Here is a 15,880-nt window from a genome sequence, read left to right on the forward strand (position 1 = left end):
CATCCAGTTCCACCCCCCTGACATGAGCAGGGACACGTTCCACTAGACCAGGTCAAGTTAGTGCTCAAAACTTACCTTGCTCTCTAAAAAAAATGGCGATTATCAAAATTCTTCATTATTGGCTTCATTCATTCCTTCCCATAAGGCTTGGCAGGAAGGTGATGTCTGACATCAGGGGCCAGTTTTCAGGAGTTTGGAAAACTCCTGTCCAAACCCCCTTTGAGGTCACCATGGTGCTTCCAGCTGACTTCCAGGTAACTTGGATGAGCTGGTTCCTCCCCTGTTGGCATAAAAAGGCAGCTCAGGAGAAATCCTCTCCAACCAGCTGTCCCTGGCGGATAGGGAAGCTTCCCCTTGCTCAATTTTTGGGATCTCAGCAGATGTTTTTTCCTGCTGGGGGAGAGGGACTTGGACCACAATAGATAGGAACTGGGTTGCCAGGACCAACAGAGTCCTTCCCCCTGCTGAACTGGCTCTGGGAACAGCTGCCCTTGGCCACAGGACATTCAGGATGAGCAGGTAGACATGTCTCTTACTCCAGGCTCTGTCCCTGGTGTGCTGCTCAGGCTTTGGCTCCTCCTTTGGCGAGGCTCTCTGCTTTCCTAGAGTGTTCTGCTGTTGTCACCACTTTAATTTCAAAGCTGCTGTCTGGGACTCTGCTTATGCATCCTGATGGGCTCCATCTTCCCTATTGCTGGGGGACCTCAAAGAGGTGGCAGCTGCTTCTCTCTGAGTAGCAGCCAGGCTGGGAAAGGGCCACATGGAAAGGGAGCCTTAACACAGCCAAGGTTCTGCTTGTTAATGGGGTGTCTACTCCCAGTACAGCTTAACTCCATTTTACCTGCATACCCTGGACACCAGTGGTCAGGTACTTGTGAGCATCTCCTGGGCTCTTTGGGATGCAGCTCCCCAAATGAGCTAGGGTGGCAGAGTTTAAGTTATGTTGAGTGGCCTTGGTGTGGAGGAGTGACACTGAAGCCCTGGAGAAACGGGCTGGAGTCCTCTGGCAGTGCAGCAGAACATGGAGAAGCTGTCAGTTTTGAAGATCGCCCTTTTCCTCCTTCCCTGCTTATGCCTAGCCATGTTTGAGGAGTGTAATCAGAATAAAAGCTGCCTGGGGAAGCCACAAGGATGCAACAAGATACGGTTTCCTCAAAAGCACAGTGACCATGGGCTGTGAGGAGTCTTCCTGGGATGGAACAGGGGCCACCACCTTCCAGTGCAGCCCAGATTGTCCCACCACACTGGCTGGGCAGGGGATCTGGCAGAGATGCTTCCCAGTTCACTGCTCCTGGGGAGCCCTCTGGCCTGAAGAAGCTTCGTGGTGATTTTCAGGCTGGGACTGGTGCTGGTTCCCCTGACTGTGATGGCTTCACTGTGTGTGGAGGGTTTTGAAATGGGAAACGGTGGTCTCTGAACCAGCATATGTACAGGATTGTGTGAGATGGACCCAGACTGTGGCTGTGTTCATGACTTGGGGTTTTGTCCTCCAAAATGTCTGCAAGTGAGGGAACGAGATGCTTGTGCAAGTGTCTCAGTGATGGCTGTGTGCAGCAGTGCTCTGTGTTACCCAACACAGACAGTCCCAACACTGCGTATGTCTTGGTTTCTGCTTCAGCAGTCTCCTCCAGTGATCCTCTTAAAAATCAGTTTATGTATCCTGCAAATTGAACTACAGTTTCACTTATAGAGTGGTTCATTCTACTATGAAGTGGCAATGGGAAGCTGCTGTTTGCATCCCTGAGTGCGTGGCTGTGCACCTTAGCACAGCAGACTGGTAATGGGAAATTCGAGAGATTCCAGCAATCTATCTATCTCAGCACATTGCCTCTGCTGCTTCATAACAGGCATAGAGCTCCTCTGGGAGACCAGTTAGTGTGACAGCCCTACCCTGAAGGCCTGACCACATCATTCCTTCAGTAAGAAAAGGCCTGAGGCTGTTCCTCTGCCTTGGGGGAAAGGAGACAGCCCTTCTCTTGCCCCAGGTCACCTGAGGAAACCAGACATTAAGAGATGTGGGAGGTTGTGCTGTGTCTGCTTCTAGCCAGATGGGGGACTGGGATGCACTAGGGGGGTTGTGGGACAGCAGTCCCTTTGGGAGGATCACTTTTTGATGACAGATGAAGGTGTTTATAGACTTGCCTGAACTTTCAGGTGTTGGTACCTTGAAACCCACCACCCCCAGCTACGCAGGCACGCGTTTCATCAAGGCAGAGCCTCCTCCTGTTTGTCTGGCTCTCAGGAAGCTTCACAGCCTTGCAGAAGGCCTGACACTCTGCAAAGAGCTGTGGCTCCTGCTCACCTAGGAGGCGTGTTAGGAATCATCCCAAACCAGAGTGGTTTGGGTTGGAAGGGACCTTAAAGCTCATCCAGTTCCAGCCCCCTGACATGGGCAGGGACATCTTCCACTAGACCAGGTTGCTCCAAGCCCCATCCAACCTGGAATGTGGGTTATGCTGGGGAGGGCTGGTTTGCTGTGGAGTGTCTGTCAGTCTGGCTAATCCTCCAGTTGTCTGTCCTAGAGTCTTCCAAATTGCCCTTTTGTCCCTAAACAATTCTGCTTTGCAAACGCTAAAGGAGAATCCCCGGGGCAGCTCCCATTCCCTCCCATCAGGAGAAAATAAAGATTCAAACTAACCCTGCTCATTCTCTTCACGCCTGCTGCTGCCCGGTCCAGCCGCTCTCCTGTTGCCTTTGCATAGCTGAGGAGCCAGTAACATCATCTCTGCCAAATAAGTGCTGGTACTCTCCTCTGAAGGCATGTGTGTGCCTGAACCCCAGCTGCTCCCAAAGCCGAAGTTGTGCTTTCCGTCTCTAGCAGCGAAACAAGAGTTTTTCCTTTCCATCTCGCGCTTCTATGTTCCAAACCCCACTCCCCCCCCCTCGGCTGCTTTCCCAGCCCGCTCCGCTCCGGCTCCTCTGACCTCCTTTGACGTGTTGCATTTCACTGGTAACGGGGAGCCGATGGGAGATAAGAGGGTGACCGCCCCGACGTTGTGAGCGGCTCAGGCTGCGCCGGAGGAGCCTCACGCTGCGCTGTATCAGCCCGCTCTCAGCAAACGGACCGTTTCAGGAAGCGCCCTGGAGCCCTCCCCAGCAGCGGTGGAGCCCATCGGAGGGAAAAGGTGGGAGATGAAGGGGAGGTTGTCCTGAGCAGCGGGTAGACAGCTGATTGTCCCCGTCTGTGAGAGGGGATAGAGCCTGAGCTGTCTCCTCCCGGTGTGTGAATGGAATGGAGAAGGTGCTGGAGGTCCGTGAACCTATCTATGATGTCCCTGGGGACTCCTTGTGCACCATCAGTCCCCCGTTTCCTGTGCAGGTTTGCACCGGTTGGGTCTGTTTTGCTGGGAGCGGGATCAAAGGAATTACAACACCCCCCCAGGAACTGCAGCAGGGATGGTGACAGTGGCTCCGAGAGCCACCAGCCGCCCGCCCCAGTGACCGTGGGGCGAACCCGTCCGCTGTTGAATTCCGAGCTGGAAGCTGATCCGGAGCCTAGAGGAAAGGGAAGCAAATAAGGGAGGCGGGAAGCGGCGGGGGGGGGGGTGGGGTGTGGGGGGGTGTGGGGGTAGGGGGGGATGGAGAGGGGGCCGGACATGGCGCACAGCAGGGGTTCGGCGGCGGCCGCTGTCCCTCGGTGCTCGCAGGCTGGTTGCCGTGGATGGCTCTAAGCTGGGAAATAGCAATGAAAGGGGCTTGTGTGTGTTTTAACATGGCATCCACAACAGGGATGCAGAGGATGTAGGGGGAGCTCTGCCAGCTGGGTTAACGTAGGTTTTGTTTGCTGTGTCCGAGGGTCCCTGGCACGTGAGTCCCGTCACACACCCCTGCCCTGGATGTGCTTCACTGACTTGGTCTGGCTTTGCTCTGTGGGGCTGGGGTGTGTATTTGTGTGTGGATTTTCTGAAGCCCGTGTTTTTCCTCTGCCCAGCTGGCATCAGGCACTGAGGATGCAGAGCTGAGAGCTTCCGACCAGGGGAGGTTGGCTCTACGATTTCCTTTCGGGTTTGGAGCATCCTTTTCTCTGCTGGCTGCTGTAGAAAGGCGCTTTGCTGGAGCCTGGGGAGCAGATGATCTCCGACTACTGTTTGGTGGCAGGCTGGAAAATCGTGATGGGGAGATGCTGCTGGAGGCTGAGAGGTGCCTTTTGCCTTTGGAAACAGGGAGGGAGGGAAAAACTGAACTCTGAATAGCCACAAGAGAAGCGAGTGGGGTTCTTTCGCAAGAGGAGCGAGCTGAGATCCTCTCCGCCTATTGTGGTGTAAGAACAGACCTTTTGGAAAGCCATCTGAACAGCCGATTCCTTGGGGTTTCTCATCAACTTCTGATCCAGAGAGCATCCCCTTGCCCGGCCGAGGGCCACCACAGCCACCCTGGGCCACCTCTCCTGCCAAGTGGCCACTTGCCTTGGGGGCTCACAGACCTGTGCCATTACTACTGAGGGACCCTTTCCAGCAGGAGTGCTTATTAGTAGTTGTATTATTTCTTTCCTCCTCCTTAATTCAGCTCTGCAGCGTCGCAGTATCTAAGCGCGTGGATGCCAGCTGCTCTCGTGCAGTCCGGCGCCTGCAGTTGGCTCAGGGAGGCAGAGCTTCCCACCCTGCAAATGTGAGGGATCGCCGTGGAGCGCCCTGTGAATCTCCCAACAAGTCGCCCCTGGCTGTGCTCTTCCTGCCTTGCTCTTCCGTGCCTGGGTCATAGCGCTCTCCGACTGGTCCCGTGGGCTGCCAGAGCCCGCGGAGTAGCGAGCACAGCCGGGATGTAGCATGCGTGAGCGTGCGGCGGGAGCGGCGCCCAGGGACACAGGCGGGGGCCATGGCTTCCTTTGGGAAGCTGACGGAATACTTCAGCCTGAGGAAGTCGAGGACGGAGCTGCGCTCAGGGCGGCGCGGCCGGCGGAGCGGGAGCTGCTGCTGTAGTGGCCTGGAGTGCAGGTACAGGGTGGCCTGTGCTGCCTTCGTGTGTGCCCCAGGGGGCTGCGGGCTGGGAGATGCAGTCTGAGGGCTTTGCTTTCCCTTTATGGCACCTGGGACTGGGGAGGGGGCTGGGGGCACGGAAAGAGCTCAGGAAGCATCACCTTTGTCCTCAGGGGCTCCTGAGCAGCTCATTGCCGTGGGACATCTCCAGCAGGCTCCTGGCATCTGTGTCCCTGCCCAGGGCACATCCCGGGTATCGGTGTTGCACCTCAGATGTCTGCAAGTGTATCTGCCTGCCTCTGCCTTGGCTGGTGTGTAGTGCCACTGCACTGTCTCCTGGTTGGAGGAGGGGGTGGTTGTGCTGCCGTTGCCCTTTCTTACCTCTGCCCCTCACTCTGCTGTGGGCCAAGTCCTGGGCTGAAAAAGTGCAAGATGTGGCTTCACAGGTAGGGATTAACCTGGTGCTGATGGAGCCTCCTGGCATGCAGGGGATTGGTTTGGGGGGGTCTTGGTGGTGCTTGAGGACAGGCTGCAATGTAAAATGGGCTTCTCTGGGCAGCAGACAAGCTGCTCCTTGTCAGCTCGATTGGGGGGTGGATTGATGAGGGGAACATGCTGGGGTTCGGGATGGGTGGCACTGGGTGGACTGGAAGTCCCCTTGGAGCGTGCTGCTGTTGGAGTGACTGGGGTTGCGGTGGGAAGCAGCAGGGCCAGCCCCACACATCCTTGGTTTGCATGTCAACACAGTTATTGCAATGAAGCAAATTGCTGGGTGCCTGGGTAGCTTTACCTGTCCTGGGGAATGATGAGCAGTGTGTAGGGAATGGCAAGCATTGTACAGGACATAGCTAGCACTTGATGCTTTTCCCCTTCTCTGTGTGGGCTCATGGTGAGACAGAGGGTTAGAGCCTGAGCAGTGTGTGTGTCCCCAAACCCTCTGCTGACCTGCACATGGCAACTCCTTGCTGCTGGAAGCATGTGGGTCTTTGTGGGGACACATGAGGGAAACACGGCACCATGATAATTGCTTGCTTTCTTCCCTGGGTGTTGAGCCCTCTAAAGGTTATTGAAGTATCGGCAGATTAAAAAGAAGTTGGGGGTCTGTTGCCTGAGCCCCTCTTGTTGTTTCCAATGCTGCTGCTGAGATGTGATGTGCTGTTGTTGTCTCCCCTCCTCACTCGGTGGCTGAAGGATTCAGTTGCCTCTTCCCCACTCACTTGGAGCCTGGCGCGGTTTCTCTGGAAACACGAAACCATCCTTGGCTGAGCCAGGAGCTTTGTTCTGCTCTTCTTTGGTGTTGTGGACAGTAACCCTGGTTTCTGCTCTCTGTTTTTTGCTGTGCCAGTGTGATGGGCATGTTGAAGTTCTGCAGGCACTGCCCAGCACAGTGTGTCCATGGGGCTCGCTGGTGTGCACGCAAGTGCCACAAGGAGAGCAAGCATGTGGCTTGGGCATGAGGGGAGTAAGGAGATGCTCCTGGGGCTTGACACCTATCATCCCCCTTGCATAGCCTGCTGCTGTTCTGGACCTTGGGTTTTGGGGTGAATTGTGTGATTTCCCATCTAATAGGAGATGCTGTGGTGCCTTCCTAGCTCTGGGGGCATTAGTCACAGAAGTGTCATTTTTGGTGGGTAGCTAAGGTACCAAATCTGCTGGGGAGATGCTGAGTGAGGACGTGTTTAAGAGCAGGAGTGTGGTTTGTGCTGTGTCGTTGTGGCTGTTGTGTGGGGCTCTGTGTGAGGCTGCCTGACATGCCTCCCCCAAGCAGAAGCTTCTGCACATGCCCGGATGGTGCAGCATGGCCAAGCTGGAGATGAAGCAGCCGTGCTTCCCTGCCCCGGGGCCATGCAGCGGCTCTGAGTGTGCAGACAGTGCTCCTTGGTCCTGACACTCGCAGACCCAGGGCTCAAGTACACCTGCAGATCCTGAGCATGTTCCCTTGATTGCATATGGTTGATTATGGCGGTAAAAATGTGTTGATTGAAGCACAGGATGCTTTTGAAATCAGTGTCACTTTCCACCCAAGCTGCTTGAGTTTTTTACTGGTTTTGTTCTCCCCTCCAATGTCTGTACCTTGAGAAGCCCCACCTGAGCCCCCTGACCCAAGCTGCATTGGCTGCTACCAGCCAGGAAGCCAAACACTTCATGGCAGGGACCCAAAAGCAAACAAAAGGCATCTCCTGCCACATCTGACTCTGTCCTTACTCTAGATGAGGCTTTTTCTCACTTTGCTGAGCAACGTTCTGGTTTGATTTTATTTCTTCGTGCTAATAGGGGCAAATTAAACAAGGAAATAAGTGGCTCAGACCCCTTGTTTCCATGTGCACAGAAGTACTGGAAATCCTGGATGCAAGCTCAAGTGTGATGTCTGAGCCATGTCATGGCCCTGGCATGGTTCAGCCCAGTCGGGCTCCCACCACTCCTGCCAAAGGCCTGTGGTCCCCTGGGACTGCAGCAATCGAGCGTGGGCAGGTCCTCAGCAAGGAGGATGCACTAACTGGAGTTATTAAATTCTAAGTATAGTGGTTCCATGTGTTCCCGGGGGACCTCACAGACATTAGCCGGTGTGTAGTTATGCTCCTAAGTAATCTGCCTGGGTTTTCAAACTAAACCTCCAGATAGAGCAATGTGTGCAAGGTGGATTTGGGAATTGAGGGCTCAAACTTGTACATGGAAGAGCAGTAGCATGGCGTGTTTGTCTCACATTGTTGAATCAGTTGGACAGTCAGATCTCCAGGGGTTGAGAGGCTCCAGGTGCGACATGCTGGGGATCAGAGTGTCCCAGCATGCAGCTTGTAGGGTGTGGGGATGGAGTGTAAACACACCAGTCAGGGATTGGAACAGGCTGCCCAGAGAAGCTGTGGCTGCCCCATTCCTGGCAGTGTTCAAGGCCAAGTTGGACGGGGCTTGGAGCAACCTGGTCTAGGAACCTGGTGGTTGGAACTGTATGAGCTTTAAGGTTCCTCCAGCTCAAACCATTCTATGGTTTATCTGCAGTAACTTTTTCCAGTCTGATAGAAGCATTGAGGGATGAACCAGACGATTGGCTTGACTGGCTTTGGAGCCGCATGGCTTTGTACAGGATGATGGGGTTTTCTCTGCAGCACTGGATGAAGATGCCTGTGGGCAAAAGACAGGAGGGCCTGGATGTGCTTCTTGGGGTTTGTTCTTTGTGTTATGGTGTCAGCCTCAAGGTGCTTGTGCCGAGCTGTCTGTGTGTTGGTAAAGAGGATCTGCTTCTGGCATGAGGAGTAATGAGGGGAAAAGTCAGGTTCTACAAAACAGCTAATTAGTGAGTTATTTTAAAACTGGAAGGTCTGGGCAGCCAGTTCTGGGTTCCTGCAGCTTTTGAGAGTGGATCAGAACATCGGGGAAGGCTGTTGTCTTGTAACTGGGTTGGGAGACCAGCGGTGATCGGCTGGGAGTGGGCTGGGGGAGGTTGTTGGAAGTGTTCAGGAGTCCGCTGGCACCTCTCCCAGCTGCTGTCCTCAGCCAAGGCTGCTTAGCATCCAGCAAGCCTGGCAGATGCTGGCCGAGGGCCAGGGGCTTGCAGTGCTGCTGGAAGATCAGGATCCAGTGTCACTGACAGAGTTCATGGTTCTTGGAGAACTTCTTAAGGAGCGTCTTGCGGTTGGTCTCAGCCTGAATGCAGTGCTGGCAGCAGACCCCCCCTGAGAACACCAGCCCTTCCCTCAGGGAGCTGCGACCTGCAGCAGTGACAGCCTCCCCATGGCAGGGGGTTGGAATTAGCTGATCTTAAGATCCTTTCCAACCCAAACCATTTTATGGTTCTAAAGCAAATGACACATCATTAGAAATCCCAAATACTGTCCTGGGGTGGCTTTTGGGAAGTATCTTGTTCTCTAGGCAGGAGCTCAGAGCCTGTTTGATATACTGGCTTTCTCTCTTGGCCCAGTACTGTTTTAGGATAGATCTGCTCACTTGGCTTCAGGAGGTTGATGCACATTCCTTCTTTGATTCTTCCCTGTGAGGGTGCCGAGGTGCTGGCACAGGTTGCCCAGAGAAGCTGTGGCTGCCCCATCCCTGGCAGTGGTCAAGGCCAAGTTGGATGGGGCTTGGAGCAACCTGGTCTGGTGGAAGGTGTCCCTGCCCGTGGGAAAGGGTTGGAACTGGATGAGCTTTAAGGTTCATTTCAGCCCAAACCATTCCATTATAGGTCTGTGGTCCCCAGAGTCCCATGCGGTCCCCACAGAGGGGCTTTGATGTGCTCATCTGGAGATCACTTCCTAGTTATGGAAAACAAGATCTTCAGGGTGGGGGGAGAGGAAGGAGAGATTTGTGGCTGGTTTTGGATCTTGTGTCCTTCTCCTGGGGGAGACCTTCAGCGTTGGAAGCAGCAGAAATGAAGACCCTCAACAGTATGGGGGGTGAAGAGCATACAGAGTCAGGTTGCAGGAGGGCAGCTTTTCCCTGGCTTGGGTAGAGGCAGTAGAGCAACCTGCAGTGAATCCCAGGGAAGCTAAGCTTGAGAAATGGGGAGGAGAGATGCTTGGCTTGTGCTGAACCAGGGAGTGGGCAAGCAGTTAGCTGCAGGGTGTTAAATTATCTAAAAATTCCATAAAATTTCCAACTTGCCTGGCCTGTTCTGCCCATGCCATTAGATAATCTCCAGGTGATGCTCCTGATTTGCAGTCACAGAAGGAGCAGAGGTGGGTCCTGGTGTCCCTGCTGCTGTTGGAGCCCATACTGGGGCTTGCAGGAAGCTCTTTGCACTGGGGAGCTGTAACCTCCCCTCCTTTGTGGTATGTCCCACCCTGATTTCCTGATCCGTGTTCCTTGCTGTGAAAGTGGATGGGCTTCGAGGTGGGTGAGTGGGGAGGGGTGGTGGGCAGTGTTCTCCTGGCAGGGTTTGGCTTAGTTGTTTTTGGATGTTTAAATATCTCTCTTCAGCTCTGGCAGCACATCTGCGTTCCATCACATGGTTGTGATAGGGAAGAGAAAGAACTGGCAAGTTTTGGGGCTGGAAAAAGGCACTGAAGGAATAAATCCTGTGTGGGTTTTTCTGTGAGGCAGATGAAAACTAGCAGCGTGTCTTCCACTCCTGGCTTAGAGCATGGCCTTTCAACAGTCCCACTGTCAGAGCACGCCTGCCTTGTGCATCCTCCCACTGTGTCACAGCGGCACCAAGTTACCTGGTATCATGTTGGACATGGCACTGGAACTCAGCCCACCCCTTCCAAGTCCCAGTCTGGGGGGTTTTAACTGGTGCTGGCTGTTTTAAATGCTTGGAGGTGTTGAGAGGTGGTAGGATGGACCAAGAAGCCAGTTGGGGTGTGTAGAGCTAAGGGGACCCTTGCTGGGTGGCTGGGGGCATCTTGTGCACCCACCTACAGCAAATGTACATGGACCATTATCCCCAGGTACTGTATCCTGCTGCTTGAGCTGGGTGAGAGGCTTTTCACACAAGGTAAAACTTCCCCCACGCTGTGGGGCATCCCTGAGGGGCACTGAGGGTCTTGTGCATGGATGTTAGCTTGACTGACTTTACTCTTTGGTTTGGACAAGTTTTGAACAAAACCTTCCTGCTTCCAAATGACACACCAGTATGAGATGGTACCTGTGTATTTTAAAAGAGAAAACAAGGAAGGAACTTGGAAATGTTTTGGGTTGAGAAGTTTCCACCTGAGATTATTGAACAAGGTGTTGGTGGCACTTGTATTTCAAACTGCCCAGAACTGACACCTTCCTCCCTGCTGAGAGGCCAACAGAGAAGCATGTGGGTGGCTGGATCGGCAGCATTGCTGCCACAGATCATTGTAACCTATTTAAAAGGAATAAATGATGTCCATGGCTGCTTGGTGGATGTGCTCTGTGTTGTGCCCAGGCTGAGCTGGAGATAGAGTCCTAAATTCAGTATGAGTGACTCAGACCATGGCTTCGTTGCAGCAGCGCTGAGTGTCTGTTGTTCCTGTTACCTGTGACAGGACACTCAGCACCTGCACAACTTAGTGATTCCCTTTGCATGGCTGGGCAGGAATGTGAGAAGCAGCTTCAGGAGCTCTTGCATTTTGAGCTGCCTCTCTCACCCTCAGTGGTGGTCTGAGCCTTCCTCCCCTCTGCTCTGTGTCAGCTTTCCCCCGGGCTGTGAGCTGCATCCCTGGTGTGTCACCAAGATGACAAGCCATCAGACGTAAAGGGCTGTGTTTGTGAGCAGAGTGGCAGTGCCATGGGAGGAAATGACATTTAGCTTTTCTTGCTTGATTAAACTGCCTGGGCTTTGTACGTTTATACCTCAAGAGGCTTTTTGGCTTTGCTCTCCCCAGTTGTTTGCATCAGTGTGGCTGTGATCTATCAGAAAAGGGAGCGGCATGGAAAAGAAATCTCTCTCCCCATTAAGAGTGTCATTACAAGGGGCCTTTCCAGCAGATCTTGGTTCTCCATGGGGGTTCCTGTGCACTGGGGACACCTGGGTGTGTTCCCAGTTCCAGCACCCAATACCCTGTCCACAGCCTTGCTGTCAGTGGGGGCTGCTGCCTCCATCCTCCCTTGCATGGTCATGGTGCTGGGCACCAGCAGCTTTGCAGGGGAAGTGATGTGGATGGAGCCAGTGATGCCTTGCTTCTGGTAGTCTCTGCTGCTTGGTGCTCCTCAAAAACCTGCTCTTGTGGCTGTAGGTAGCATGAACAGCAGGTCAGGGGAGGATTCTACCCTCTATTGTGGTCTGGGGAGACTCCCCCTGCAGTCCTGATCCAGCTCTGGGGCAACAACACAAGAGGGACGTGGAGCTGTTGGAGCGAGTCCAGAGGAGGCCATGGAGATGCTGCGAGGGCTGGAGCAGCTCTGCTCTGGAGCCAGGCTGAGAGAGCTGGGCTGGTTCAGCCTGGAGAAGAGAAGGCTCCTTAGGGGAGACCTTAGAGCAGCTCCAGTGCCTAAAGGGGCTGCAAGAAACCTGGAGAGGGGCTTTGGACAAGGGCCTGTAGGGACAGGACAAGGGGGAATGGCTTTAACCTGACAGAGGGGAGACTGAGATGAGCTCTTAGGCAGAAGCTCTTCCCTGTGAGGGTGCTGAGGAGCTGGCACAGGGTGCCCAGAGAAGCTGTGGCTGCCCCATCCCTGGCAGTGTTCAAGGCCAGGTTGGATGGGGCTTGGAGCAACCTGGTCTGGTGGAAGGTGTCCCTGCCCGTGGCAGGGGTTGGGACTGGATGAGCTTTAAGGTCCCTTCCAACGCAAACCAGGCTGGAATTCTATCTTTCCCATGGAATTGTCTGCATGTGTTGGAGCTGGCTGGGAAAATCAAACTTCCTGGAACTGGCAGGCTAGAAAGGCACGTCTGTGCTCTTGTTGTTGTCTTTTTGGGTTTTGGGGCCATTTTTTATTGAAAGCCACAGGATGTGTCTGCCACCCCATGTTCTTCCTTCATGCTTCACTTCTGCCATCCTTTTAGAGCTAATCTTTGGAATGGGTGTTGAGGTTGGGAGCTATTTTCTGCACAAGCTGAAGTTAATCTTTGCCTGGATTAGGCAGAAAGTAATGGATTGTCATCCTTTATTTTGGAACAGTAGTTGGATGGGGTAGCAGGAGGAAGGGGAAGTTATACTGGTATTACGGAGAATTACATCTGTAGCATGACTTCAGCAAACATCTCCTTCAGCAGGAAGCCTTGGCCTGTGAATCACGGTTGCTCGAAAGACAGTTTGATTCCTCCTTCCCCCAGTGTTTTGGCACTGAGTCACTGCTGGGTGGGTGCACAGGTAGGAAACAGAAGCCCCAGCAATACACAGTGGGAATTGCGCATGAGGAGGGGGAAGGAAGTGAGTTCAGACAGCAGATGTGAATTTAACAGCTTCTACTAAATGTGGTGGCTGGCAGGGGGAAGGTTTCTGAGCAAAGATTGTCCCTGGTTGCCCTACTCAGCCTCAGGTGTGGGTCATCATGCAGCAAATGCTGCTCTCCAGCAGGGAGTGGGGTTGAAGGGACCCTGCCAGGCACAGGGGAGTGATGGGGTGGGGGGGTGTGTGGCTTCCTCCTGACAGCCATCAAAGTACCTACATCGGCATCACTTACCTGTGGAGGGGAAGGGAAGGGGCTTTGTGCCCTCGTGTGCCTCAGGGAGATGTTGAGCTGAATGGGACAGGTGGGGATTCCAGGAAGATGGTGGTGGTGGAGCATGGGAGTGCCATGGGGCAGTGGACAGAGCTCTGGGGAGCAAGGAAGTGATGCCATCATGATTTGGAGGGCTCTTAGCACACAGTATCATCCATCCATCTCCCTGGAGGACCCATCCTCTACCTGACCTTGGGTGCTGAAGGACCTTCTAAAAGTGACCAGCCCTGACCTGGCCACTATGTGAGAGTGGGAAATGGAAGACAGAGCAGCAGTGGCACCCTCCTGTGAGGACGTTTGGGTGGGTTATCTCCTCCAAAGCCCTTGCTGAGGAGTTGGCTGCTCCTGGGGGTGCATCTGGGTGATGCTCTCCTACCACAGGTGAGCTGAGATGGGTGCCCTGAAGAGTTGGAGAGCAAGGAGAGGTGGGGATGGCTTGACAGAGGAGGCTTTTTCTGGACCCAGGAGGAGAAATTTCAAAGAGGAAAGAAAAAAACAGGAGACTTCTGTTCAGAATAGTTCAAATGCAAAGATAAGAGTACTTTAATAATTATCTTTTTCCCCTCAAAAATCTGTTTTCTACAGTAGGAATAGTTGGCAATTATACAAATTTATGCAACATATTTTTAGTGTGCATTGATGGGAAGAATGCAGGTGGGAATAAGCGGCTCGTGGTGAGCCAGCTGTGGCAGCAGTCTCGGCCCTCGCTGCCCACCTGAGGCAGCCCCATGGGGGCTTTTGCTTGGAGCAACCTGGTCTAGTACACGGTGTCCCTGCCCAGGGCAGGGGGTTGGAACTGGGTGAGCTTTAAGGTCCCTTCCAACCTAAACCAGTCTGGGATTCTATAGGACGGACCCTCAGCCCACCCATTAACGCCCACCCTGGGAGGGCAGTAGCTCCTGAGGGAGGTCTTCACTCCCAGATCTATTCCTAGCTCTGCTTCCAGCTCCTTGCAGCATCCATTATCCCTTCACCAAAAGCCACTTCTTTTAGGGATGTTTCTGTGACACATTAGAATCATCACAGAATCATGGAGTGGTTCAGGTTAGAAGGGGCCTTAAAGCGCATCCAGTTCCAACCCTGTGCCATGGGCAGGGAAACCTTCCACCAGAGCAGGTTGCTCCAAGCCCCATCCAGCCTGGCCTTGAACACTGCAAGGGATGGGGCAGCCACAGCTTCTCTGGGCACCCTGTGCCAGCGCCTCAGCACCCTCACAGGGAAGAGCTTCTTCCTTACATACAGCCTAAATCTCCCCTGTTTAAGTTTGAACCCATTACTCCTTGTCCTGTCACCACAGTCCCTGATGAAGAGTCTCCAGCGTCCAAACTGGGAGCATAAATATCTGTCTTGTTGAACAGGCTTGCTGTCTGTTTGACCACAATGGCAACCTTCCTCTTGTGCTGCTGCTGCTTCAGAGGAAAATGAGAACCAGCCTAAGGCTCTGGATGCACAGGATGGTTTAAAACAGCACTGTGCTGGCCAAGCCTATGACTACAAATATGTTTTTTGACCAAAACATATGAAATAATGATTTTTGCCAGGGGTTAGTAGTCAGAGATAAGCCAGCTTTGCCATTGTCAGCCTCAAGGGCTGGAAAACCTGGTCATGCTGCAGAAATGATAGGATTTAAAACAAGCCAAGCAGCCTTAGCACTGGCTGGAGTGTCTTTGTGCTTCCTGTGCTGTAGAACTCATGCCTGAAGCCTCCGTCCTGTGTTTGTCAGGAGCAGCAGCGTCCTTTTGAAGATGATCTCAGCGGCAGTTTTTTGTCCAGTGCTCAGGTGATGGTCCCTGTTGGAGGGATGCCCTTCAAGCCAGAGAGGTGGCAGGAGAGGAAGCTTTTGCAACCCAGCTGGTGGAAATCATGGTATTTACCAGCTCTCAGCTGAGCCTGGAAAGGTATTTTTATAGCTTCGCATGCTTTGGGTTTATTTTTCTGCTTTGCTTTTCTGAACTTGCAAGCTGAATGCTGTTTTGAGTTTTGTTTTGCTTTGAAAGTGTTTCACAGTCAGATAAAAGACTGTTTTCAGCTATCATCCTCCACTCTTCAGCCCCTGTTACCTTTTAACAGCGAGAAGACAGTTTTGTGGAAGCTTGGCTTGAATTGGGAAGAGACAGATGTGACACAGCTGAACCCCTCCTGCTCAGGGGTACCACTGTGCCCTGTGCCACAGCAGGAGGGGATGCTCCTGCCTCCTCTCTGCTCCCGAATGATGAGTATGGGCTCAGCTGCTCATGTCTCCTGCTAGAAATGTGGCTCTGATAGATGGGGATGGTCCTGCTGCAAGGAGGTGGTGATTGTCACCCCTCAGTGCCTTTGTGATGAGAACTGGTGTGGCTCTGTGTTGGCTGCTGGGAGCTTAACTCTGATGCGGACACTGGGCAGCAAGAGCAGGTTTCCTCTTTGGGTGTTTTCTGAATGTGAAGAGAAGATTTCTGAGAGATTTCCTCGGACTTCTGCAATTCACAGGGTCCCTGGAAAAGTACCGGTGACTCAGGCATTTGCTGACAGTTGATGAGGCTTCCAGAGCAAATGATGGTGGTTTGAACACCCACTGGTGGCCTGTGAAGGCTCCACTCTTCCTAAATCCTTGGCCTTTGTTTTTTAAGGCCACTCTGTGTTTTACCTGGTTGTCTCGCTTCCTCTCAGGGCACTTCTCTAGGCTTTCCCACTGCAGAATGACCCCCACACACTTCACTCCCTGCCCTCTCTGGGGCCCTGCTGCTGCTTTGGGCTTTGGACCACACTGAACTGCATCTGGAGGCTGCTACTGTTGTTACCATGTGCTTCTGTACATTAACAGCTTCTAGGGCACTTGCAGCCTCCTCTGCTTCACCTCTCCTGCTGCTTCCTTTTCCTGCAAAACCCCTCTGCAGAAACCAGTTCTCTTGTCTCCTGCT

The 15,880-nt window shown here is 53.4% G+C and overlaps 1 protein-coding gene across 4 annotated transcripts in view; it reads left to right on the forward strand.

Moving 5' to 3' along the window:
- The first annotated feature begins 3,058 nt into the window (after nt 1–3,058).
- The window catches only part of LOC130598519 (ankyrin repeat and fibronectin type-III domain-containing protein 1-like), a 181,089-nt gene continuing 168,267 nt past the window's right edge, over nt 3,059–15,880 (forward strand). For 3 of the 4 annotated variants that reach the window (XM_057408023.1, XM_057408025.1, XM_057408024.1), the window contains exon 1: nt 4,692–4,934. In XM_057408023.1, coding sequence (XP_057264006.1) covers nt 4,816–4,934 — 119 coding nt within the window. In that variant the 5' untranslated portion in view covers nt 4,692–4,815. Of the gene's footprint in view, nt 3,126–4,691; nt 4,935–15,880 lie in introns of those variants that run through there. The other variant, XM_057408026.1, reaches the window with a different exon arrangement.

The sequence above is a fragment of the Pezoporus wallicus genome, unplaced genomic scaffold, assembly GCF_028554395.1.
Source record: "Pezoporus wallicus isolate ANWC-B61680 ecotype Strahan unplaced genomic scaffold, APGP_CSIRO_Pwel_v1 contig_4012, whole genome shotgun sequence".
NCBI classification, from domain to species: domain Eukaryota; kingdom Metazoa; phylum Chordata; class Aves; order Psittaciformes; family Psittacidae; genus Pezoporus; species Pezoporus wallicus.